Raw genomic sequence first — 27,870 nt, 5'->3', positions numbered from 1 at the left:
CAAGAAGATGTGGTTTATCTATACCATGGAATACTACATGGCAATGAGAAACAATGAAATCTGGCCATGTGTAGCAACATGGATGGACCTTGAGGGTGTTATGCTGAGCGAAATAAGCCAGGCAGAGAAGGACAAATATCACATGTTTGCACGTATAGGAGGATTAGGAGGAACTTAACAGAGGACCAAGGGGGAGAAGAAGGGGGGAAATAGTGGGGGAGAGGGAGGGAGGCAAACCATGAAAGACTCTTGAATGCTGAGAACAAACTGAGGACTCATGGGGGTGGGGGGAGATGGGCATGGAGGAGGGCACTTGTGGGGATGAGCACTGGGTGTTATATGGAAACCAACTTGACAATAAACTATTCGTAAAAAAATAATAATAATAAAATAAAAACAAACCCTGCTGATGGTAGAGAATGTACCCCATAAGGGGGCACTATCGAGCTACATTTCTCCAATCACATAGAAAGAGCAGGAAAACCAAAGAAGTGTTTACTGGGTGCCAAGCACTGTTCTGGGTGCTTTGAATATATAAACTAATTTAACCCTCCCAGCCTAGGAGGGAGGCACACTTGTTACCCCATTTTATTGTTGAGAAAAGTGAAGTAACTACCACCAGGGCACACAGCAGTTAGTAGTGGAGCTAGGATACAATTCAGACCATCTGGTTCTAAATCTGCTCTTTTAATCTCCATAGTATACTGTCTCCCTGATGTTATTTATTTACCTTCATTCTTGCACAATGGGCAATTAGATCAGTTACAGTCAAACTGAAAACTAATTATCATAAACTTTTCCTACTTTGTGTGTCTGGCTTTCACTTAAAAATACTACATCTACTTTATCTAAAAGTACAATAAAATTACATTTACAAAATAATAGAGACTGCTTCTAATGAGATAGAGTTTATTTCATAAGGAAGTAAATACCACAGTGCTGAACTTAAATCTAACAGAATGCAAAATGTAAAGAAGTAATCAAAATAGGCAGAATTTATTAATTTGAAATTGTAATTTTTTTTGTAAAATCAGACAACAGCATTTAAAATTTTTTTACCATTCATTCATTTTTAAGAGACAGAGACAGAGCATAGGAGGTGGGACGAGGGGGGAGGGGGGGGACACAGAATCCAAAGGAGATCCAGGCTCTGAGCTGTCAGCACAGAGCTGGACGCGAATCTCAAACCCACAGACTACAGGATCATGACCTGAGCCAAAGTCAGGCGCTTAACTGACTGAGCCACCCAGGCGCCCCCAGACAATAGCATTTAAACAAACAAATGAATAATGCTGCCATGAAATAAACATTAAATCCCATTACAAAGGTGATTATTACCTCCTAATGTGACATTTCCATGTAGAAATCGTCCTTGATAAATAAGTCGTAGAATATTTGGACTGCTGACCTGCTCTTCTTCCCAGTCTGAAAAGAACAAGTGAACTCATCAGGTGTATTTAGACAGAGTTAAGGTAGCATTTCATTGTTCAAAAAATTCAGATGCAAATCGGATAGAGAACACATCAAAGAAGACACTTGGAGCTCCCAATAAAGGGACAATCACCGCACATACAGTCAGTCTATGCAGACCTGGTCTCAGTAGTACTCCTCATTAAATAACAGCTACAGACAGACTAGTGTTTGCTTCTTAAAGAATAAAATACAGTCCTGAAATTTAAAAATTAAAACAACTAAGTTGGGGAAAAAAATATAATCCTAGGTAAAGTGAAATGTCATTTGAAAATTAATTGCTAGTACCAGTAATTAACAAAGAATATTATAATGTTCCAATATCTGTACCTTTAAAATATATGTCTAGAGCTATAAACAATTTAACAAATATTTTAATATTCTGATATAGAGAATAACAAAAAATTATACCTCAATAAAACTGACAAAAATTTTTAAAATAAAAAAAATTAACAATGTTTACTTCTGGACAATGTTGATTTATTACATGGTCTTCTGAAGCCAAATGATAAACATTATAGAAGACACAACTTTTAGTTCACTTTGCCCACATATTGGAAGAAACTCGAAAAATAACATATATTAGAAGATACTACACAAATATGAAAGCTAGGGAAGTATACAAAGAAAATCAGAAGACAAACTGGTGAGTTGTATGGGTAACAGAATATTTCATTTTGTGTATAATGTATGTTATAGTGAAATATGGAATACTGTTCTGCTAAAATAATGATTTAATAAGGACTGGTAGAGTGACAGTGTCCGGGGTTAGTAATTTCACTAGCTGGTGGACATACTACTTTAAGTTCTGACTGTGACAAAGATTTGAGAATTCCAGTATCATCTTGCTCAAGAATTCTAGTATGATGCGTTTGTTTCCCACAGATGCTATTACCAGGAGGTAGCTATCAATAACGGGACGAGTTTAAAATATCCTAAAGAGAAGTGACAGATAAGTAGAGCATTTTCCTTCTGAGTGTTCAAAGTGATGAGTATGAACTTGATAAAAGCGTGCCCCCTACTGTCTCCACACGACAGAAATCCGAGGGGAGAGAAGAGCCAAGGGCGGCAGTCATTTCTTCCCCAGTTCCCAGTGCCATTTCTCTGGACCTTTTCCCCACCCTTGCGTGCCTCTGTTGCCTTCTGATGCGAGCGCCCTCAGGTCCCTCTTCTTCTAGAAGAAAGATCAACTAAGCCTTTAACACTTTAGTATGGATGACTCTGAATTCATTGCATCCCAAATCACTATTTCTGGTCAAGATGGACTGTCCATATACATAAAGACAAATGACAGTGTCTAACTCACTGGAAAAAATTCTTCTAAAGTATTTAAAGTACTGTTTTGAGATGCAAAAACTTAAAGCTATACACTTCATTATTTTATGAATGTTGTGAGTCCCATGTACTTCATTGGTTTAATATGCTATCTATCTTCCCCACTCAGAGAATCTAAAAGTTAGAGAGACCTATAGGAAAACAATGCTTTAGGGAGGGATTTCAGCAGCTAGTAACATATATTTAGTGGCTATTTTTTTACACCCCCGACCAGTAAGAGCTAGGTGTCTGACGATTCCATCTAGTAGCAATATTCCGCTAAATTGCCAAAGAGTAGACCAAGGAAAACGAACTCTTGCCAAAAATATATTGCACCAAGTGTTTTTTTCCTACTCATTTAATATTTACTATACTTTCATTATTAGCACCAACAAATATTGACATGTGCTGACCTTTAGTGTATTGAGATAAAATGTAGAACTAGATTTTTAATTTAAATATTTTCTATAAAATGAAAATGATTTATTCCTATTCCCTGTACTGTCTAAAATTGCAGAGCAGAAGTGGTAAACTTAGGAAAGGCTGGACTCAAAAGTCTGCATGTGAAAATAAGTGACGTAGGATTGATACAACCTCAGTGCTGGTGAAGGGCTGGTTCATTCGTATGGGACACCATTTATGGTGAGCACCTGCTTGAGTCCTGTCTGTGTACTCCTAATCAGAATTTTTAAGGAATTAAAAGCAATTTTAATATCTAAGTCAAACCACTAAGAAGGTAAAAGCTTTTTTTTTTTAACCACAGGTTATAATGCTGCCCTCCACAAATAAATTTTTAAGAGGGACGGCCCTCTTTTGTCTTGTGTAACATTTTCTACAATACCATAGATGCCCAAACTGACCTTTACTCTCTCCTCCCCAAATAAGAGAAATAATCTTCTGTATCATATTTAGTAAAACATCACTATTAGGTATTTAAAGATGCTTTTCTGGGGCACCCAGGTGGCTCAGTCGGTTAAACATCCGACTTTGGCTTCGGTCATGATCTCATGGTTCATGAGTTTGAGCCCCATGTCAGGCTCTATGCAGACAGCTCAGAGCCTGGAGCCTGCTGGAGATTTCTGTGTCTCCCTCTCTCTCTGCCCTCCCCCACTCATGCTCTCTGCCTCTCTCTCTCAAAAATAAATAAACATTAAAAAAATGTTTCAATGCTTTTCCTATTATAGTTCTCTGTCCTGCCTAGCTATTAAGAAAATCCAACATTCTAAGAGCCCCAAATTTAATCTACTTCTGCTTTTCTGAAATTCTTTCTTACCTCTAATCTTTAGCTTTAGTCCCTTCCTGATTTAGGAACTAGCACTGACCAGTCCCTTGGTTACCAATGCAAAAAAGATCCAGTCATTTGAAAGTACTTGTCTAAATCAGTGTGTCTTAAACACAGGTTTATGAATCCTGAGTTCATGAACAACACAGCCATGCTCTAAGGGTCCAAAAGTCCTTAAGAATTTTTAAATCATGCTTTCATTTTAATGATAATCTGGAAGAGATTATCTAGATCATTCAAATAATCACCTTATAAGCAAGTAGAGCCTTGGGGTTTATTGCCCACATATGCAGTTTATGACTGTACTGGCGCCAAGCAGTACCTCTTTAACTGTCAGGAGGCTCATAAGAAAAGAACAGAGGTTTGCTAAATACATAAACAATGCATTCTTGCTAAGTGACAATTGGGTCCACTGTAGTGAAGGAAGGTTTTGTGGTGAATCTGCAGATAACTGGGTCCTCACACAGCAAACAGGAGCACGGGCAAGCCAAACTCAACAGTACCGTATTCGTCGTGCAGGCAGGGGGTTGGTTTTAGCAAATATACATCATCTGGGAGGTTAATGTTGTTAATTTGAACATTATTGGTTTTAGAGTTATATGTGCGCTTTCCTTTTAGATCTTTTTTAGTTTTGTGGTTGTATAGGAGTTTATAAGGATAAAGCATCTTAATTGGGTTTTATGTTTCTATCTTTAAAAAGAAAACTGTAATAAAAATAATCTGAATCAGCACTAGGAAATCTACAGGAATTTTCTTCCTCTAAAGGAGTTCCATATATTATTTAAGGTTCAGAAACACTGATCTGATTGATTCATTTTGAATACACTGTGTTCTTTGTTGAAATGAGTCTTGCCCTTTAAAAGTCCAAATTGTTTTGTCTAGTAAATTTAAGTTAAATCAGCTGAAATGTTCATATCACTATAATACATGCCCCAAAAAGAATCAAGATGACTTAGACAAAGTTCAAAGGGAAAACACAAGCTGAAGACTCGCTTTAGGGTGGCACGACAAAGTCGTACTACATGGAAAAGAATCGGAGAAAGGAAGAAAGATCACCCTCCCCTCTCTCAAATTTTGTTCTGTTATGGATACTGGCTTGAAAATGCAATGCATAAATAGATTTTATACCTTTGCCCCTTGTAGTTCAGAGGACATATGAAGTGACATGAATTAGAAGCTTTGTATTAAACTCAGTGCTAAATTGATTGCATATAGAACACTGGGAAAGCATTATAATTTTTTAAAAACAGTTCTCTTCCCTCTTACTTTGTGTTCTGTATAAACAGATTTACTGATACGAAAGTGTGTTCATGTGTTAGCTATGTGCTGGTTTCCTTTTAAAAATTAATTTTCACTTACATTAAAATGGTTCTAAGGCAAAAACAGGGGTTCTGCAGACTGGCTCCTTCCCCACTTTGCAGTGAGGCAGCAGAGGAGCCAAGTCTAAGGATGAACACAGTGCTCCTTCCCCTTTAACTCTCAAGCCCGAGAGCCTCAATCCTAACTTTTATATCTTTATTAGTTTTTCAAAACGTTTGTGAAACAAGGTAGGGTATCAAGAACTAACATTATTCATTCTCAAGAGAAAAACACCACTCACCCATTGGCCAATTGTCATACACATGCTTCGCAATGTCAGAGGCAGAATCATTAGGAGAAAACAGGAACTCTTTTGTTTTCCCGCTTACCAAGATGAGGCGCAAATTTATCTGAAAGAAGACAATGATTCTTTTAATATAAATCTTGACATTTTTAAAGTAAAAAAATGACTCCTAGGCTTTTCATTCCAATCTAAAGTATTCTAAAGTATTATCAAATGCCATTTTTTGGTTATTTATTTAAATTCTGCAAAGTCTCTCTTTTTTTAAAGGTGGGAATTTCACATATGATTTTATTTCCATTATTTATTATACATGTGGGGGCAGATATATTTGCCTTAATAAATGAACAAAGGAAAACCAAAATTCTTAAAGCTTTTATATTTAATTCCTCTAACAATGTTCAGAACTGGACTTTTATATGTTACCACTATTACTGTAATATACATATTTTCCATTGAAAAAAATAAAGTGTTGACTTTGCAGATCACATCACTAAACGGGAAAACTTTAGTTGATTATGTAGAAAAAAATGAAAAAGAAACAATAACTTATATATAGCATTTTATCCTACAAAGATTACTCAAACCGAAACAAATTAACCAGAAACAATAAAGAACTTTACAGGGGTTAAAGGAGAACTCAGCAATAGTAGTTACATCTATCCCAAATGCATGATCATTTATTTGGGGAGGGCGAAGGAGAAGGTATGTGTGACAAAGGATATACATATACGCTCAGTGAATAACCTAAGGTAAATAAATAATGGAATTAAAATTTTTGAGATCCAATGAATTTACATTTCCAAATAAACATTTGTTTATACCTTTTGTAACACATTTCTAAATGCACACTTTTTATTATTTTTTGCTATCCAGAATTATTTTGATGTTATTTTGAAAAACTATGGTATCACTCATTTCCCTATGTTACAGAAATTCAAGTGGGGTTTTCTATCCTTCTGGGCCTCTGTTAAGAGAGCAAATAAGACCTTCCCAAAAGTTGGGTCTAGTCCAGAGCTGCATTCTGGGACTGGCCCAACTTCTTTATATATAAAGGACAGAGAATGTCATTGTACTGGTTTGAATTGCACCCAATGCCAGGTTAGCCAAGCTCTCTTCTTCAGTTACCAATACTTTTTCTTCTAAAAAAAAAATAGCAGAACATCTTTAAGATGGCCAAGTCTACAATGAATAAACTGGTGTCTAACCCAACACCATTAAGATACCAGGTCACTGATTTACCATCTATCATCACCACGGCCAATGCCACTTCCCAGTGACTCAGCACTTTGAAAAAGTATTGAAAGTTATAAAATACCTCCTCTAGAAAAATGCTATGCACAAACAATTGCTCATTCACTGCGACGTGACTGGATCCCATATTAGATGGGGTAGATACAATATTAGAAATTATATTCTAACTGTATGTGCATTACATCTCCATAAAAAAAGTTTTTTAGAAGATAAAAGAAAAAGAAATCTATATTCCAGGTGAAAAGCTCTTTCTGTATGTTCTTTCTGTACGTTCAGTAAGAATTTCTTGCTGCCTTTCCTAACTAGAATGGAATCGGACCAAAGAGCATAATACAGGAAGAAATCTGATGAAATCACACGGCTGTAAATAAGTAAACTCTTTAAGTTCCATCTGAATAAAATACAAGTAATAGTTTGTAAGAATGATTAAATTTTAAGAAAGCATGACTTATTTATTTCCTATAACAAATTAAGTAATGAGTGATTTTTAAAGCAAGGAACCCAACAACCATAGAATAGGAATTTTAGTTGTCAGAGATACACTACTCATAGCAGTCTCTTTATATGTAAATATTGATAAATATATACTATACTCTCAAGTTATATGGAAACTTTTAATGGCTTCACACTTCTACAGTAGTATAATGCCCAAGAAAATTTGCCCCTCATAATGGTTCAGCCACATGTGTTTGTTTAACCAGAAAGAAATATAATTAAATTCAAGCCTCCTAAAAGATTATGTAAATGATACGAAATCTACTTTTTCTCAAAATCATGTTTTTAAGTTCGAATTTAATTTCTACTGGGCTTTTAATCAAATTATAATATTTAAAAATAGCAAAGAAAAAAGTGGGGAAAAGACTCCTTAGAATCTGTAGAGACAATGCCCAAGAGTACTTCAGATTTTCCCTAATATCCATCAAGGTGGAAACAAGAAAATAAATGATAGTACATCTTACTAGGGAAATCTGCACAGTCATTAAAACAACATGAAATACAGATCTATATGATTTTACAAGGAAAGATTAAACAAAATGACATACACACCCCACCGCATAAGTACATAACACTAAATGGGTTCATGTGGCAAAGTTCTCAGCATTTCTTATGTTAAAACTGATACACATCACTGTCACCAGTAAACTGGTATTTCACTTTTGTTTCAAAATCAATGGTCTAAAGAATTTATGTGCGTCTGAGTTTTCAGAAACTTAAGAAACTTTTGGCCTCTAGCTGGATTTGACACAGGTTAAAAAAGTTTTTTGTTTTTTGTTTTTTTTTAATTTTTATGGGTGGACATCAACTTTTCAGTTTGACACAGACCTACTAAGCCCTACTTATTCACACTGGCCTGCTCCATGCACTAACAATACCTGCCTGCTCCCAGAAAACATTTCCATTTGTAACTGTGGTGGAGTTTCAAAGTGGCTCTGGGCTACAAAATCAGAACAAAAAGCAAAGTAAGATTTCAAAATCTACCTCAGAGAGAACCTAAACCCGTCTGTGGGTAGGGAAGAAAGAGAATATGAAAAACTCTTAAGTCTATAAATACATATACCTAGGTTTTACCAAATCTTACAGTTAAAACTACCTACAACTGACAATAACAGTTAAAGACTGCTTCAGGAATGGGGTTTATGTCCCAAATTAAAAATAACAGCAATAAACTCACAAAATTAAGTTGCTGAGTAAAATAACTCCTTGCCCAAAACTCTTCCAGGGCCTGGTAGAATGCCTGGTGTATATATAGGTTGTGTTCAATATTTGTTGACTAATATTTCAGTTCTTCAGTTTCAATATTCAAGTGGAAATATAGACTGGCAAGGGACAAGCACGGAGATTTAAATCCAGGCCTCAGCGTTCTGGGATTATCAAATGGCCAGTGTGGTATGGAATATAAGAATGGACGATAATCACTGTTGGGTACTCATGTGAACATTGGGCAGTTCCAACATGTAAGCATGTCAGGCTCTAGATCTTCATGTGAGCGACATGTCACAGTGTATACACATGCTATCATTTAGTATAAGGCATTTTCAAAAGAAAAATTAATTCTGACCTACCATATTCCACATGTATATTGTGGATTTATAAGCTAAAGATTGGGTTATTGATGCGGAAGTTAACGGATGCATCTGGATCTACTCCTATGCTTATTTCCTCTAGTCTCTTGCTCCCAGGCTAGAAGCATACATCTGCCTCAGTATATAGTCAGGTGTATCTTAGGACTATAACACCAATGGAGGGAAACACTACATCGCACAGTTTTTTTTTAGAAAATAATCTTGAAAGCAATCACGCAGATAAATATCTGGATACACATGTGGGTCAGCAGTTAATTAGTCCTATCATAGTAAAACTTTCTCAAGCTAATTCAGATAATGTTAATTACAGTTACTCTGAGCAAATGTATGGCATTCCTATAAGTGTGAGCTAGTTTCCTTTAAAAGATTATGTTCCGGGGTGCTCAGGTGGCTCAGTAGGTTAAGCGTCCGAGTTCGGCTCAGGTCATGATCTCACAGTTCATGGGTTCAAGCCCCCCATCAGGCTCTGTGCTGACACCTCAGAGCCTGGAGCCTGTTTTGGATTGTTTCTCCCTCTCTCTCTGCTCCTCCCCCGCTCACACTCGGTCTCTCTCTCTCTCTCTCTCTCTCTCAAAAAAAAAAAAACAAAAAACAAAAAAAAACATTAAAAAAATTTTAAAACCCTCTTGTTTACAGCTTAAAACGTGATACAGCACATGTAAGTAACTGTCTAAAAATGAAACTGTTAATCAGGACTCTGAATGACTTCATATGAGATGGAGATATTATGTAATAAAATCCCCAAGGGATGGCGTTTAGCTTATCCAAATGAATGATACATTTCATAATTATTTTTGAGTCAAAACAGGATCATTAGTGAGGTATCTACCATGATCATTTTCCTTCAGGCCAATGGAAATGATAAGAATTCTTCTATGCATGTAATTTCAAGTTAAAAAAAAGGTTTTAGTCAAGCTGCCATTTCTACTTGTCAGATTATAGCAATTTGGAGAAATCACATCTAGAACTTAATTCATACAACAATTTGTTTTCAACTGGTCAGGATGGAAAAATACTTAGAGGAAGTAAACAGGGAGAATGGGAGAGGGAATTAATTGGAATGGTCTTCATAAATAAAACAGACAACTATGGAGATGGACCCTGTCCTTTAAGAGAAATAGGGCTGTTTTCTACCAAGAAATCAAAAGGTCAATCAGAAAACGAATTCCCAACTTCTGTCAGAAGGATAAATGAGTACTGGGGTACTACTCTACTCCACACTTAGGTGAAGAACTCTGCCTTTTTTGCTAGAGGGCAAGCAAGTGGCCAGTGGAGAGATGTTAGACTTTCTTTGCAAATCAGTTTTTTAAAGTTCTCAACTTTTCAAGGGGTAAATAAAGCCAACCCCAAAAGGTTACACACTGTGCGATCCCATTTATATAATATTCCTGAAATGACAAAACTATGGAATGGAGAACAGGTTTTAGGAGGAGGAGAAGGGGGAGGGATGGCTGTGTCTATAAAAGGGATGCACAAGGAATGTTGGTGATGGAGCTGTTCTGTATCGTACTGTGGTGAGTGGTCACATGAGTCTGCACATGTGATAAAACGGTACAGAACTAAATGCAAACACACACACAAGTTAAGTGCATGTAAAACTGGAGAAATCTGAATAAAGTCTGTGGATTTTATCAATTTCTTGCTATGATATTGTACTACAGTTATGTAAGATGCTACCATTAGGGAAAACCAGATGAAGGGGATATGGGATTTCTCTGTACCATTTCTTACATGTGCATGTGAATCTATAATTATCTCAGAATAAGATTTTTTAAAGTAAGCACTCAACTTGCTAAAAATGTATATATGTCTGTCTTTATTCTTATTTGCATTTGAAGATGAATTACACTTTTTAAAAATTAATAATGTATTAAAATAGCTATTTGATCTAGAAAAAAGTATATAAGGCTATCAGTGACTTATTTTAAGACAGTGTATACATGTTAAAATAGATAAGCACATCTTCTTTTTCCTAGAGTTATGGATTTGTAAGTGGTAATATTTTGAATTTCTGCTAAACATTAAAGAAAAATGGAATGTGGAAGAAATGTGCTCATTTTTTTTAACATAGAACTGATTTAAAACAAATTATTCAAACAACTGCAGTGTGAAAATATGGTAATCATGTATTTCATAAACTTGCTTTTAGTTGTTCATTTACTCAAATATTTTCTGAAAGAGATACTGTGCTTGGTGCCTGGATTACAAAAGATTTATTATGAGAACCTTGAGGATTTCATAACCTTGAAACTATGAGAGAGACATCATTATGGGGGAGGGGGGAGCTAGGATATAAAATTTAAGTGCTCATAAATATTAGCTGAATTAATTTTAAAAACAAAAAGGAGAACCTGGAGTCTGACAATCCAGAGTAGGGTCTTTTTGGTACAGTGAATAAAGAAGTAGAAATGCTAACACTTGCCATTTATGGTGTGGCCTTACTGTATTTCGGGTACCGCACTTCGTTACTACTCACCTGGCCCACTTCTGAGCAGGTCTTACCACTCACATTTTAGAGTTATGGGAACGAATTTAAAGACTTTAGTAAGTGGACAGACTGAGATTTGAACCTGGGTGTGCTAACAACACAGTATTTGATGCTCACTGATCAGGTCAAGTGAACCAGGTGGTCGCGGCAAATTCCTTACTATGGTCTCCATTTTTTTTTTTTTTTTTTTTTCTAGGAGAGAGAGAGAGACAGCGTGAGCAGGGGAGGGTCAGAGAGAGAGGGAGTTACAGACTGAAACAGGCTCCAGGCTCTGAGCTGGCAGTCAGCACAGAGCCCGATGCGGGGCTCGAACCCACGAACCGCGAGATCATGACCCAAGCGAAAGTCGGACGCTTAACCGACTAAGCCACCCAGGCGCCCCCCATGGTCTCCGTTATTATTCTCCATCATCATCTTAGCTATGCTTGCCTCCCTATGCTCCAACCACAGGTATCTTTTTCAGTTCCTCAAAACTGCCAAGTTCTTACTTGCCTTAAGGTCTTCACACAGAATGCTGGGTGCCCTACCCTCCCCACCCCAACCCACACACACCTGGATTAAATCTGTTTCAAGAAGGATGGCACAACTAAATCCTCCTGAGCCTCCTCATCCTGGGTGAAATAATGAAACAAAATTTTTGAAAAAATAGTAGAAAAAAATTCAAAATAGAATTAGAGAAGTCAAGAAAGCATCCCTATTCCCCCCTGGAACAAAGCAGTTTGTGAATTTGTGAAGAAGTTATATAAGGCCTCCATGGAAACAGATCTTTACCTCTAAGCAAACACACCTGAATTCTTGTCTATGAATTTACTGGTATTATGGCGTCACAAACTAAGGTACATTGAGATTTGTTAAATGAACTGAAACTATGGGATCTTTTTCTACATTCTCTTTAGCACTCAGCATGATGTCGATTCTAATACACATGAAATATAAATCTTTATGGGTAAAAACTCAGTGGAATTCCTTTTCATATGTAAAAACAGTTACCCACCCTGAATGAATGATAGGCAACGGGGAGGCTAGAGTTCTCCAGTTTAAGTTCCAGAGTAAAACTTTCCTGACACCTCATTTTAGTTGGCATGTGAATTTCCAGAACATTTAACTCATTTTAAAATGTAGGTGGAGAACAACATTCCAAAGCAACATGTAATGCTTTTTAAATTATATGAACCTGTCAACTATTTATTAAATTACTTTTTGAGCAGTGAACACAAACAAGAAACTGTTGGGCTATACAAATGCACTGACAATATTAAATTACCCTATTTGCTTTCTAGAAAATGTAGATTGATTTTTTTTTTCTCCTCATCAGTGAAGAAACAAAGAACACATTGGGTTCTTGTAAGTACAGTTCCGAGTCAAATAATGTAGCTCAAAATTTATGTGACATTTAGTGCCTGGCACACAGTCAGTGCCTAACTAGCTATTATCACAAATTATTTATCATTGTCATCATCATAACCATCGTTAGTTTAGTAGATCACATTATACTAACTATACAATGCTCTTTTTAAAAATCCTTTATAAAGTACATTTACTTTAAAACAAGTTTGGGAAACTTTGGTAGAACTTTGGGAAACTTTGGTTCCATGAGAAGACTGAACAATATGTTTTCTTGAGAAACCTTCCAAATTATTCTTAGAATTATAATCTTTCAAGTTCTAAATCCTGTAAACTTAGAAAACATGTTGGTTCTGAAACCGAATTATGGTTCTGTATCACTTTAAAACCTGACAGTGGGATACAAGCTAGCTGCTGTCACCAGATTTCAACATGCCACATACTATGGACTAAATCGTGAATTTGAATTAAACGAAAGTAGTCTCTCTGGAACAGTGGATTTGTATCTAGGGAAACCTTTGTTTTGAGAAAGACTTTCAGGCCTTAGGACTCACTTAATTAAGAACAACAGTTCAGCACAACGGTTTCTGTCAGCCAAGCACTGAAGATATTAAATTATAGAAGGAGAAATGGAACTGGCAAAGACAAAGCAATAAAGGGGACACTGGGGAAGGGAGAGAGTAGCCTTTCCTGTACTTATAATATTATGTTCACGTATTTCAGGAGGATGACAACTTCCTTTTCTCTGCCCATCTCCCATTGGTAGAAATAGGAGGGTTTACATTTTTTGGCTAATCGCCTGAAATCGTGGGGAAGGAAATTAGTATTTACTGCATATCAACTATGCACCAGAAGTCTTCCTTACCTACAGTTTCTCATTTGAGTAGTTCTAGCACACATCCTATTTTGCTATCTGCTGTATAGTACTTTCTCTTCTCTACTCACCTAGCTGTTCTGATAAAACCAGGTATGAATGACACAGGATGAAACTTTCAGATCCCTATATTTGCTTTGAGATCCCTATGCTTGCTCGTTTGCCTTGGCTGTGCCATTATTTGAGCCTTGCACCATATCCTCCTTGAGGTGAGTGTCTGCCCGTCTGCTAGGGATATCAATTTCCAGATTCTTTCCCCCTTGCGTCTTCTATGCTACTATCAAATCCTCAGCACTACTTTAAATCCTATGCCTTTTACAACATTCCTCAACCATTCGATTTTTAAGATTGGAAGGAATCTCAGAATTCATCCAGTTCACAGACAGGGAACAGACAAGGAAAAGAGGCCCCAAGAGGCTCGCGAGTTAGTGGTGAAGCCAGACAGCAGAGTCCAGATTCTCTCTCTCCAGGGTCAGAGTTTGTTCCGGCATCCTTCAGCGTCTCCCCACACTCCCTCTCAACCTCCTCCTAGGTCTCTCTAAACACTGGACTTAGGTCTTAATCAAATAGCCACTCCAGAAGGGCTTGCTTTTCTCTCAGGATTCACACAACTTTTGGGACACAATATTCCTTAATCTGCTACATACTAGCTGAAAACTAATCCTGCTTCTCTGAGTGATAGAACCTCTAGGGACTATAAGTGAATGTTAAGAGAAAAAGAGTTCTGTATTATATACTGTAGGATAAACTTGGAAATGCCAGGTTAAAAAATTCAAACAAGGTGTCTGCCAAGAGCTGGTGGGAAAAGTAATGGAGAGTTCATGTTTGATGATTACAGATTTTCAATTTTGCAAGATGAAAAGACTTCTGGAAATGGAGGGTGGTGATGGGTGCACATTATGAATGTCTTTAATACCACTGGACTATATACATTTAAAACAGTTTAGAACACAAAGACAATGGTTTGTTGAAAAAATAACTTCCCATTAATAATTAATCTTGATCCTCTGAAGTTTTAAATTACTGAAACATAGTAAAACAGTAGGGGAGTAATCTCATCTAGGTAATTCTGATATAATAAAGTGTTTCATTTTATACAAAGTATAAGAATGGTTACGATGGTAAATATTATGTGTATTTTACTACCATCTAAAAACCAAAAAATATTTACAAAAAGGTTCAATGTTTCTTCTCTGCAATACTTCTCAGAATCATTCATATGCCAAAATGAATTTGTGAATCTCTAAGGGGAAGACGGACTGATAATTCCTTCAGCCGATACTTCAAAAGGTTGAACACACAAATGTTTGTTAAACAAGATATGAGGCTAGATGCTATAGAAGGTGCAAAGATGGTCAAGACATAATCAGTACTCAGGATTTGCTATAAAGCATTCAATCACCTCAAGAGGCTGTGGGGCTAACATAAGCAGGCAGCTGAAAAAGCCTGTTTACTGAATTTCAAATTTGTTGAACATAATATACTGATGTGGAACCTGATCTGCATGTAATTAAAAAAAATCAGCCATCAATCTTATGGCATAATATTTTATCATAAATAATGTTGAAATAGTTGTAATTAAAATAACCTATTTATACGTATTGTTAGAGGATGTCAAAGTAACATTCCTTTTTGCAGTATAATTGTGAATTAAATATTTGCACCACAGCTGAATGAAAGGAAAGCATATACCCAGAAATGGACTTTAATATTAGTCTAAAATACACATTAAGATGGAATCTTGAAAACGCAAAATTGAGGGGCGCCTGGGTGGCTCAGTTGGTTGAGTGTTGCTCTCTCTCAAAAGTAAATAAACATTATAAAAGTTTTTTAATAAAAATGCACAATTGAAAAGGCTTATTTTTCAAGAAACCTCTTTTTTAAATGCATTGGGGTTTTTTGTTTGTTTGTTTTTTTGTTTTTTGAAGAAAGAGCGAGAGAGAGAGCATGTGAGCAGAGGAGGGGCAGGGAGAGAGGGAGGCACAGAATCTGAAGCAGACTCCAGGCTCTGAGCTGTCAGCACAGAGCCTGACACGGGGCTCGAACTCTCGAGCTGTGAGATCATGAACTGAGCTGAAGTCAGATGCTTAACTGACTGAGCCACCCAAGCACCCCTAAATTTTTTTTTCTTTTTTTTTTTTTGAGGAAAATGGCTTAGACTTGATGCCATGACTGTGGCTAGAAAACAAACAATTTTCATGTGCCTTTGCCCTAGTAAAGGGAAACAAATGGTTCTCTGAGCGACTGTCCTAGACGACTGTTCAAGTCCCTTCAAGCTCTAATATCATGTGATTAGCATTAAACAAAAAGGTTATGTTATTTAGAAATATAACAATTTTATTATATATAATAAAAAATACGTGTACGATGCGCAAACATTCAGTAATGAGCCTGTGACTCCTATCAGCCACACTTCTATTTGAATTCATAGAGGTGGAATGATGAAAACCCACTGCCTTCACTTCCTCATCGCTAACTCTGCTCTTTAATTCCCTGTAAATTGGCCTGTGGAAGCCACACTACTGAACCGTACTCTTGAAGGTCACGTACAACCATCTAATAAGAAACATCAAATAAACAGCTTCTTCTCATTTCTCATCTTCCTTAGTCTCTCTGTGACATGTGACACAGTTAATTCCTTTCCTCGTTAGGTTTCTGTAATTCCCCAAATGTGTTTTCTGAAACACTAGCCTCCATGAAGGATTCTGGGAGAAAAAACAGTTCAGTGATCAGGTGAATCTGCAAAACACTGCTTCATATTTTCCCATCTTGGAGAGCTGCCATGTGTGTTAACATATTAAAAACCCAGAGAATTCTTGCAGTGAACAAATCCATCTAACTTTAACACAGCTGTGGTATTTAACCACAGAACCAATCTTCTTTCTCACATGACCAGCCACCACCCCCACAGGTCTAGAGTTTGGTAAAACGTACTTTAGCAAATACTATTCCCATTTCTTTGACCCTCTCTTTTAGTTGTTCTTTTTCCTCTTGTACTCCAAATACGGGTTTTCCAAGGTTCCCTCATCAATCTTTTCTTTCCCCCCAACACTTTCCCCACACTCTGGGGGTGGACAGGGCTTCAGCTGTCAGCTATGTGGAACATTCTCAAACTAGTTCTCCATGGAACACCAATTTTGTTTCTCCAACTGTCAGCTGACCATTTCTAATTGGCCAGCCTGCTGTCCTCTCAAACGGCATGTTTAAACTTAGTTCTTCCTAAATAACAGTGATCATTTCTGCTAAATTCTCCTGGTCTCCCAGTTACGCAGGCTTGAAGGCTCAGGGTTGTCATTTACTCTGCTCTTTTTTCCATTTACTGGGTTCCTAAATTCTTGCAAATTCTCTCTGCTGCCTCTCAGCCCTAATCCATCTTGCACAGTGCCAAACAATTTCAACAGTTTAAAACGTTGTCACTGTGTTACAGGTAGCTAACATTTACTGACCGTTTACAAGTGGTACTTTGCATGAGGTTAACCCTACAACCCTATGAGACAGGGACTACCACCTCCATGTTGCAGATGGTAAACTGGGACGGGACACTGAGATTAAGCAACTTCTTAAAATCACAGAGTTCACAATCCAAACTTCTTAGTCCAATCCAATTACTACTATTTCCCAACCCAAGTTTCTATTCCAGCTAAATTGATAAATTCATTATAAATCCTATCGTGCCAAGAATCATAAGAATGAATTCCTGATGCTGTTCATTCAGTTCTAATGCCTCTGTGACCACTCTAGGCTACAGTGCCCATTGGTCCCTCCGAGCTTCTACCCAGTCATGGGCACGAGCTGGGGTGGACCTATGCGTTCATGTCTGCCTGGGGCAATTCTGATCTACATTTGCTGTATTACTATTATGATGAACAGTGCTCCCTTTTACTCTCTAAAGTATCTTAATCTACATAATATATTGTAAGGTCACCCTACATATATATATGATTTATTGTAGTAAGATACATTTTATATGTATAATTTAACTCTCCAATTAAATCATGGTCTTTAAGGATGGAAAATCAATCTTAAAACTTCTCAATAGTTCTCTCAGAAGTTGCTAACTTCTATCAACGAACACAGTTGTGGAAATGCGGAGCCTGTGGCCGTTTTCCAATTAAATCCTCATTTTAGATCAAAAGAAGGGAAAACTGCGTATTTAATTAATGCACATAGTTAACCTCCTATGATTAACGGTGCCTGAAAAATAGTAGGTACTTAATATACTGGAAAATGAATGAAAAATGTACTAGATATGCCAGACTACAGACAGCATTCCTAAAATATTTCAATAATGTACATCTAGCAGTGCACCCACAAAGGAGATCTACCAACAATTACCAACAAAAAAGTGTATTTTAATGTTTTTTACTGTTTTACACAGTTAGGTGATGATAGACTCACTATTTTCCCACACACAACTATGTTGGACTATAAACCCTGAAAACAGACCACAGTGATAACGAAAAACAGTTGCCCTGAAAAGGAAAAAAAGAAAAAGCCATTTAAAAACCATCCTATTCTTTACAATATGTTTGTCAGTCAATTCATTATTCGAAAGTGATAGTGCACTACCCTATTGAGGAAGACTACATTTGTCCGTCCATGAAGAAAACGATTGTTCCAGGCCTCCTGTGCTGTGCAGTCCTATTCAGCTTGCACAGACAATCTGCATCAACCTGTGACTAGGGACACTGTCACTTAGTGGTGCCCCAGATAGCCATGACCTCATGTGCTCTTAACACTGAGGTTCTCATTTATGAATTAGTGTCTCTGGAATACTCATGGATTCTTACTTGAATGCAAGTGCACTTTAATTATTATTTATTACATTCTGAAACTTTAATAAATAATCTATCAGTTTACTTAGGATTAGGATGACAAATTATTCAGCAGCACAGTTGTACATAACAAAAAGAGTAAAACAGGCAAATGTGATAAATGCAACAACACCAGCATATAATATTAAGTACAATTATCAGTAAGATACAGCATAAAATCTATGCAGGCTATCCTAAGAATGTTAATTAATAAAATCACTGAAATGCTAGTCATTGGAGATGAATGCATCATATAAAAAACGAACCCTGAAAGTTCATAAAAAGTTGTTACAGAACATAAATCCAGCAACATCAGAACACTGAGTATTACAACACAGAAAGCAAAACAAATGAGAACAGATGGTTTCAAAGAGGGGAAATAGAGAACTGCAGAGTGGTAAAGTACAAATTACAAGTAAAAGAAAAATGTTCACAAAGAAATAGTTAAGGAAAAGGTCAGAAGAACTCCTGGGACAAAGTAAATGACTAATAGCAAAAGAAGAAATGTTTATAAACAGGAACGACAGGAACGACTGTTATGAGCAGATTAGACAATTATCTGATCTACCAACAATCATTTGCCAGACAAATCATTCAAGAACTAAAGGACCCTGAGCACTGAGCTAAAAATACCATGGTATGCTTTTTGCAAATTTAGAAACTTAGGTTCAGAGATAAAGAAACATTGTGTAAATTTATAAAGGAACCAGAAGCTAGAAATCTTCATTTGAGCAGTTAAGTATGACAACCCTCTGATTGGGACTATATTCTGAGCAAGGCTTTTTTTTCCCCCCAAACCATTGAAATCGCCTGTGCTCATGTGTATTAAATACCATCTGCAAGAAGATGTGAGAAATTTCAGAAGTTGCTAACTTCTCTCAACAATAACTCAGAGTAACTAATACCATAAAACAGATATAAAAGTCTGGGAAGGATATTTAATGAGTCGCTGGACCTCTTATTATAAGAACTAATGACAGTGTTCCTATCACCTTCATTTCTTATTATTAGATTTTGTTCTCAGAATATTCATGACATTAGTGTTTGAATAACTACTAATCCCTAAGGACTATCCTTACTTTATCTTCAAAGTTTTATAAAGTAGTGACTATGGTATAAACGCAGGTATTTTAGGTAATAAAATTATTTTTTCCCAGTTTTCTGCAGAAGCAATTGAAGCTAAAAGGCACTCCAATTAACACTGCAGCCACCACCTCCATCACACACACGCGCACACAGGCACTACCCATATGTATGCTGAGCTTTCTAGCTTAGTTCTATACAATGTAAAGGTTAATCTAGAGAATACAATAATGATTCTAGAAGTTAGAAGAAGAGGGGCTCCTGCTACGCTCAGCTCATCATAATCTTGTGGTTCATAGGTTCAAGCCCAGCCTCAGACTCTGTGCTGACAACTCAAAGCCTGGAACCTGCCTCAGATTCTGTCTCCCTCTCTCTCTACCCCTCCCCCACTCATGCAGACGGTGTCCCAAAAATAAATAATAAACATTAAAAAAAGAGAAACTAGAAGAAGATATGAAGAACATGGATTCCTCAACAAGCGAGGCTGCTAGTGGATATGATTTTAAACATTATTTTGAGAGGTGCCTGGGTGGCGCAGTCGGTTAAGCATCCAACTCTTGATCTCTGCTCAGGTTATGATCTCACAGTTTAAGCCCCACAGTGGGCTTTGTGCTGATGATGCAGAGCCTGCTTGGAATTCTCTCTCCCTCTCTGCCCCTCCCCCGCCTGTGGGTACACTCTCAAAATAAATACATAAATATTTTTAAGTTTTTTAAATAAAAAATACTAAACAGTATTTTGATCAGAACTATTTTTTGCATAGATCCTCAGTTACCAGGTTTTATTAATTTTTCTTCTGCATACTTACTTCATCTATTTTTTCCTTACCCCTTGCCCCCATTCACTCTGTCAACATCCTAGTTTAGCCTCTTATCAGTGGTTTCCTACTCATTGGTCCTCCTGGGTATCCTGTGCCCCTCTATGCCATTCTTAACCCTGTGCACTATAACTCATCCATGCAACAAATATTTACTGGGCACTTATCACTGGCCTACTATGTGAATGCTTTAATATTCAAGACCTATAAAATCAAGAGAAATTAGCAGGTATGCTTTAGTATATGCTTCTAAGATCATGAAATTGGCTGTGTATTTGAATATGTTTTCTGGCAGCAGTTTTGGGGAAGAACTGAATGCATTAGGCCTACGAAATAACAAAGCCAGGATTCCACCCAAGTTACTGTTAACAGTTCCTACCTATTGAAGCCAACAATCCTTGGCATTCTTAAGCTATAAACACTACAGCCATTCATTTCCCATTCAAGTGTTCACTCATGACTGGAGTTAGTGACTTTGGTTACATATACATGAGCTTTTATGTATACAGGATCTGAGGCCTTCGAGGAACAACTCTACGATAAATGGCTTTAATTTAGCAAATACTAAGCAATTTGGATTCCAACCAATTCTAATTAATAAACTTTTATGTCGCCAAGTTTCATTTGTATATCCACTGTTTGTAACCTGGATTACATTTCTATAGAAAGAAGTCTATATATGGCTTGTCAGTTTCCCAGAGAATTCCTTTATGTATTTAATCTAATAATAAGACTAAAATATACCAAATATGCAGTGAAAAGTAATAACACTATTAATAATCACAAACACATGCAACTCTTACTGTGTGCAAGATCCTTTTAGGTATTTTACATATATTGACTCATTTACTCTTCATAGCGACCCTAGAGGATCCTCCATGTTTATAGAGAAGGAAACTCAAGCAGAGAGTCAAGAGCCTGCCCAAGGTCCAACAGTTAAGAAGTACCAGAACTGGGGCGCCTGGGTGGCTCAGTCGGTTAAGCGTCCGACTTCGGCTCAGGTCATGATCTCACGGTTCGTGGGTTCGAGCCCCGTGTCGGGCTCTGTGCTGACAGCTCAGAGCCTGGAACCTGTTTCAGATTCTGTGTCTCCCTATCTCCCTCTCTCTCTGACCCTCCCCTGCTCACGCTGTCTCTCTCTCTCTCTCTCTCTCTCAGAAATAAATAAAACATTAAAAAAATTTTTTAATACTAAAATAAAATACTCCATGAAAAACAACTAGTAGGGAGTGGTGCTGGACTCGGGGAACAGGAACGGTATACACTGTTAATTGCTGCAGCACAGTGGTAGGTACATAGAGGTCTTTTAGACTATCTTTTCTACTATGAATGTTTGAAACTTTCTTTCATGAAGTCTTTAAAAATTATAATTACTCTAAGATATCAAATTCTCTTAACTGTAAAAACTACAAAAACTACCAAGTAAGGAGAGATAGCTTATTTGTGCCTTCTTTTAAACCTTCAATATCTTTTAGGAAGTCAAAAACATTTGTCTCATGAAACAATGGTATTATTATTAACAATCTGGGGACAACTTTTCCATGAAATTTTTGGAGTTATCTTCTCAGCTGCTAAGGTGTCTTCAAGATCAGGCAGGCACTGGTGGGACAGGGACAAATTCCTGCCCACAATCACAAGCGCCACCTGAGCGGTTTCACAGCTGTTCTGCCAGTGACTCTGAAACACAAGGAAAACCGGCCCCTCAGCAGCCTGCCTCAAAACTAAATGATGCCTACTGACCTCCAAACAGGACACTTGACTGTCATCTGCCACAAAAGTTATCACAAAGTGTATACAAATCATCCATCTTCGCAATCAAGAATTACAACAAAAATATGAAAAAACTTTCAAAAATAATCAAAGATCTGTTTGATAATAATCGTGCCCCGCCTTGTGTGCATCAACCTGAAAACCCTGTGGAGAAAGTCTGATGTTCAGATTCAGGTTTCTTATCAATGTATATGTTATCTAGTTTTTCTGCCTACTCAAAAAAATCTATAATATTCAGGTGGCCACATCACTGATTAGATGTTATTTACGTGAGTCTTAAGATGCATAAATGTCTTCCCACATAACTATATAAGAGCTTTGAATTTGTTAGAACGTGCGTATTTTCATACATTTCTTATCTTTTAGGGCCACAGTTCTTTTAGGTCATAAAATAATGAGTGACTTAATCTAGGATACTCATGACAAGGTCTGAAATCTGATCACAACTTGTAAGGCCATTTTACTAAAAGAAAATCTATTGTTTGCAGATTCTTTCAGCTTCTCCATTAGGTACTGTTTTAAATTCAGCTGCTATTCTTCAAGGGCTTCATATTTGAGATTTAGGGAAATTATAGGAAGATTTCAGGAAAAAAGCCTTGAGGGTAAGAAGTACCTGTCATACCAGGAGAGTGCAGTTTGTTAAGTGTCTCTTTTCTTTAACCACTGATATTTCAATGACAGTGCCATGGAATAAGCAGTTAATGTATTCACACATTAGTTATTTATAATTACTTAGTAGATGTAAAAACAACCTTATCAAACAGGCTCAAAGGAAAAAATTCTTAATGTATTTTTCTTATTCCTCTATTTTAGCACCTGTGTTCTATGGGTTGTCTCTGTTTTTGTCTCCTCATTAAAACTGTATATTTTTTCATGTCAGAAAAAGGGAAAGAGAAAAAGTATGTGCTAGATGCTCTGCTACCCTGTGAAAGAGATGTGATGCTCACAGTCAGGGAAACAGACTTAGCTGGTACAAACAGAGTCTTAGAATTAACAGAGTGTGATGTCACTCTAGGATACTTTAGTCAAGACAGGGTTCTCTGGTGAACACTGGTCATCTTCTTTCAGGTTTCCTAACACATTTATGTCCACTGGCCAGGGCAACACTGGAGACAGACTATTACTCTTCTAATTCCACTCAGGCATTTCCCAATACATGTTCAAATCTACAATTTAATTTACGTTACATACATGACCTCCATGCATTAGGGAGGCACTTTAAGAACTGTCACTTTACCTTCTATAGCTACTGCAAAGACCAAATAAAGCAAGCATGAACATTTACTGTAAATTCTAAGATCTGAAAATACTGTTAATCTCATATTCATAAAAAAGATATAATTAGTTTCAAGTAAAATGGAAGTCCTTGATTTTTCCCTTTCCTAACCTTGCGCAGTTCCTTCCTACTTTACATGTGAGGTCTGACACACATTTAAGCCTATAAATCCTCTGACTACTGGTTAAACATGTAAGTTATAACTCCTCAATTAGATTATAAGCTCCTCAAGGGCAAGAATCACAATATCTTCTGTTCCTTTTGTGGCTTTACTTCCTTCTACTTTCTCTCACCATTAGCCAGCTTTTCAGAGACTGGGTATTTGTGGTACCATTGTTAATATTCTTAATGAAGGCATGGTGCAAGCACCGAACCACCTGATTATCTTCCCCAACGTGCGTCAATAAAATCATCAGGGGGCCATTAGAGACGAAGACGAAAATACAACGATTACCATGATCACCAAAGCAGTCTCTACTGCATCCACTCACAAGGCAGCTCTAAAGCAGCAGCCACAGCCCAGATGCTTACTCGCCATCCTTCTTCCAAAGAGTCAAGGTCCTCGAACATCTACAATCATTCTATACCTTTTATTCAGTCTTGAAACCATTATTATTTTGATAATTTAAATCTAAATAAGGTAGCCTTGAGCCCATGTAAGAAGAAGATGTAGAAAACAAAGACTGCTAACTATGCAACTGCACAGCTATTACACAAGGAATATATATATGAGTTACTTTTCAAGTGAGGGAACTTAACAAAGAAATTGAATTGTAGGATCTTCATAAGTGCTCATCAAACTTTACCATTCTAGTAATTTTGGCAGGCTTGATATTATTGGTGGTGGTGCTCATAATAACACTAAGATTTACTAACTGCTTACCATGTGTCAGAAACTATGCTAACTACAATCATATGAAACAGACATGATTATCTTTATTTTCCAGATGCAGAAACAGAGCCTTAACTGAGATTAAACATCTTGCCAAGGTTAAGTAGAAGACTGAACACAGCCCTGAGTACCTCCAAACCCACCATCCTAGGCTGAGACAGTGTTTCTCAACCTCGGCATGACTGAAATTCTTAGAATAGACAATTCTGTGCTGTGACGGCTATTCTGTGCACTGGAGGCTGTGTAGTATTCATCCCTAGCATCTCTACTAAATGCCAGTGGCACCTCACCCTCTAAGAAGTAATGGCGATTAAAAAAAATGCCCCCAGACACTGCCAAATGTCTCGTCGGAGAGCACTATCATCTTGGTTGAGAAACACTAAACTAAGCACTTCAACCTGTTGAATCATCTGGACCCCATTTGGGAGAAATCCAAAGCAATAGAGTAACTTCATGTTTTAAACTACACAACAAAAATGGGGCGCCTGGGTGGCTTAGTCGGTTGAGCGTCCGACTTCCGCTTAGGTCATGATCTCGCGGTTCATGGGTTCGAGCCCCGCGTCGGGCTCTGTGCTGACTGCCAGCTCAGAGCCTGGAGCCTGTTTCAGAGATGTGACTCCCTTTCTCTCTGACCCTCCCTTGCTCACGCTGTCTCTCTCTCTCTCTCTCTCTCTCCCCTAGAAATAAAAAAAAAAAAAAAAATTTAAACTACACAGCAAAAAAGGATATTTCAAAGCATTTGAAATAAGAAAAACTAAAGATATTCTATGGTTAAGTAAAAATATTTTGATGGTATTTAAACTCAATAAATTACACTACTGTATTTATTTTATTTTATTTGCTTCCATATACAAAAAATATAGAGTTTATCATTTTATTTCAGGCTTTGTTTTGAATGACTTTTGCTCACTTTCAAAATAAGCCCAAATCTTAAAGAACAATGTTTGCCACAGCTGTGGGTACTGAAAGAAAAACTCCAAAGAATAAAAGCATTTTAAAAAATTTTTTTAAATGTCTTACTTATTTCTGAGAGAGAGAGAGAGAGAGAGGGAGGGAGAGTGAGTGAGTGTGTGAGTGTGTGTGTGTGTGTGTGTGTGTGTGTGTGTGTGTGTGTGTAAGCAGGTGACGGTCAGAGAGAGAGGGAGACATAGAATCTGAAGCAGGTTCCAGGCTCTGAGCTGACTGTCAGCACAGAGCCCGACGCGGGGTGCAAACCCACAAGCCATGAGATCATAACCTGAGCCGAAGTCAGACGCTTGACCGACTGAGCCACCCAGGCGCCCCCAAAGAGTAAAAATATTTTATACAATGGCAGGATAAATGGGGTGAGGATAAAGTTTCCTACAATGATTCTGGGATGAGGGGGATAGGGAAGGAACGACTATATTAATATCTAAAGGTTTCAAGAGTTTGTTTCAAAATCCAACTGCTGGACAGTCATTCTTTATCGTGTTTATATTTATGATCATGTAAGGGTTTTACCTCTCCAAATACCCTACAGTCAATTCAAACAGATAAATCACTGAATTTCACAATTTTAAAATATCTTTTGAGATACGTTTTTGACATTTTCTTCTACTATATATTTGACAAAGGAAGCCAACAAAGTAATATGACTGATAGGTTTAAATTTCAGCTTATTTCCCCCTTCTGACCCTAATTAAGTGAAGGAGGACAGGTTTAAATTTCAGCTTCTTATTTTGACCCTAGATGAATGAATAAGCTCTGATGGCCGATGGGAGGACACATTTCAGAAGAGGACCTTAGATGGCGTAAACTCTTCTGGAAGGTCATTTGGTGATTAATAATCATGATCTGTAAAAAGCGGTCCCCCTCTTTTACCAACAGATGTCACTCCTATAATTTCATTTGATGTAAGTTATTAAAAAACAAAAAAAGCAGAGGAAATGAAGCTATGACATATAAAAATGTCTACTTCTTAAAAACCCCAACGATGAAAAGGAAAGTATAGGTTTAATATATCTGAAAAAAGAAAAATATAGCAGACCAAGTTGATGGATTATACAGTCATAAAAATTTATAAAATATGGGAAAAGATGGGCCCATTCTAGAATAAACTGGTGTGCATCCTAATTAGTATCTTGTATCCTATGTTAGTAAATTAAATGCAAGTCATTCAATTAAACTGTGTCACGGAGGGGAAAAAAGTCCTTTACTCAGTTAGTGGGTAGTTATTTCCACTTTCATACTGATTGACATATTAACCTCTACATTAGTCTACTTTAGAAAAAAAATAAATAACCAGAAAATATCTAATCCCAGGCTAGAAAATGGGGTTTATTACCCTTGTCAATTCCTACTGATTTATAGCAAATGCTAAAAATGTCCATTACGAGGGATTCTAAAGCCATCTCTGGTCTCAGTATAACATTAGTTGTGATTCATTATGCAAGTCTACCATGGGCTAGGGCTTAGAGACGGGACAGGGCGGGGGGGGGTTGAAGTGCAACAGTGCCATGTATTTACTGATGCCTTTTGTAATTATCCCAAAATCTTTGCTTCATTTCATACTAAGTGAAGAGTTCTTCAGCTTAAATACAGATTGTTTAAAAAAAACACTTTATTTGGGGTGCTTGGGTGGCTCAGTTGGTTAAGCATCCAACTCTTGGTTTCGGCTCAGGTCATCATCTCGTGGGCTGGGGAGTCTGAGCCCTGCTTTGGGCTCCATACTGACAGTTCAGAGCCTGCTTAGGATTCTCTCTCCCTCTCTTTCTGCCCCTCCCATGTGTTCGCTCTCTGTAAATAAATAAATTGAAAACAAAATATGAGAAACAAACGTTTTCTTCATTCTAAAGTTTGTTTCTGTGTATCACATGGCCCTGCTCTGAAAAGATATAGTGTCTGTGGCTCTGCCACCTCTTCTGACCCAGCGACACGTGTGCGGACTCATAATTCATGTTCCTGTTCTTGACTGGCAACGCTTTTTGCAGCAGCTTGTGTGTCAATGAAGCAGTTTTAGGCTCCACGGTATTAACATCTATCTTTTTTTCCCTACTGTGGGGCTGTATTTCCCGATTAATATTTAATATACACTGTATTATGTTACTTCACTTATAATTATCAGTATAAATTTTATATAATCTAAATATAGACTGAGTTATTTCTCATGAAAATTTAACATCTAAATTGAAATGTGCTGTAAACAGATTTCAAAGACTTGGTATGGAAAAAATGTAAAATACCATTAATTATTTTAATTATATGTTGAGATGATAATCTTATATATTAGGTTAAAAATGTTATTAAAATTAATTTCAACCATTTCTTTTACTTTTTAAATGTGGCTACTAGAAATTTTTAAATTATATTTATTGTTGCAATGTATTTTTATTGACAGTACAATTTTTTAAATAATCATTTTACCAAATTGTGAACAGGAGTTATGACATTCAAAACTCCCTATATTTACTTGGAGAGAGCTACTTACTATATTACTTGATATTTTTTAAAAAATCACTTTTTTAAACTTTTTTTAAAAATATTTATT

At 36.9% G+C, this 27,870-nt stretch overlaps 1 protein-coding gene across 1 annotated transcript in view; it reads right to left on the bottom strand.

Annotated features, from left to right (window-relative positions):
• Positions 1 to 27,870, bottom strand: part of UBL3 (ubiquitin like 3) — a 67,270-nt gene that overhangs the window by 9,946 nt on the left and 29,454 nt on the right. The window contains exons 2-3 of the mRNA XM_039255293.1: positions 5,667 to 5,775; positions 1,339 to 1,425 (exon numbers count right to left, since the gene is read on the bottom strand). Coding sequence (XP_039111224.1) covers positions 1,339 to 1,425; positions 5,667 to 5,775 — 196 coding nt within the window. The remainder of the gene's footprint in view (positions 1 to 1,338; positions 1,426 to 5,666; positions 5,776 to 27,870) is intronic.

Source organism: Hyaena hyaena, unplaced genomic scaffold (genome assembly GCF_003009895.1).
Source record: "Hyaena hyaena isolate Hyena2069 unplaced genomic scaffold, ASM300989v1 scaffold_11, whole genome shotgun sequence".
NCBI classification, from domain to species: domain Eukaryota; kingdom Metazoa; phylum Chordata; class Mammalia; order Carnivora; family Hyaenidae; genus Hyaena; species Hyaena hyaena.
This window is presented reverse-complemented; position numbering and strand designations above follow the sequence as displayed.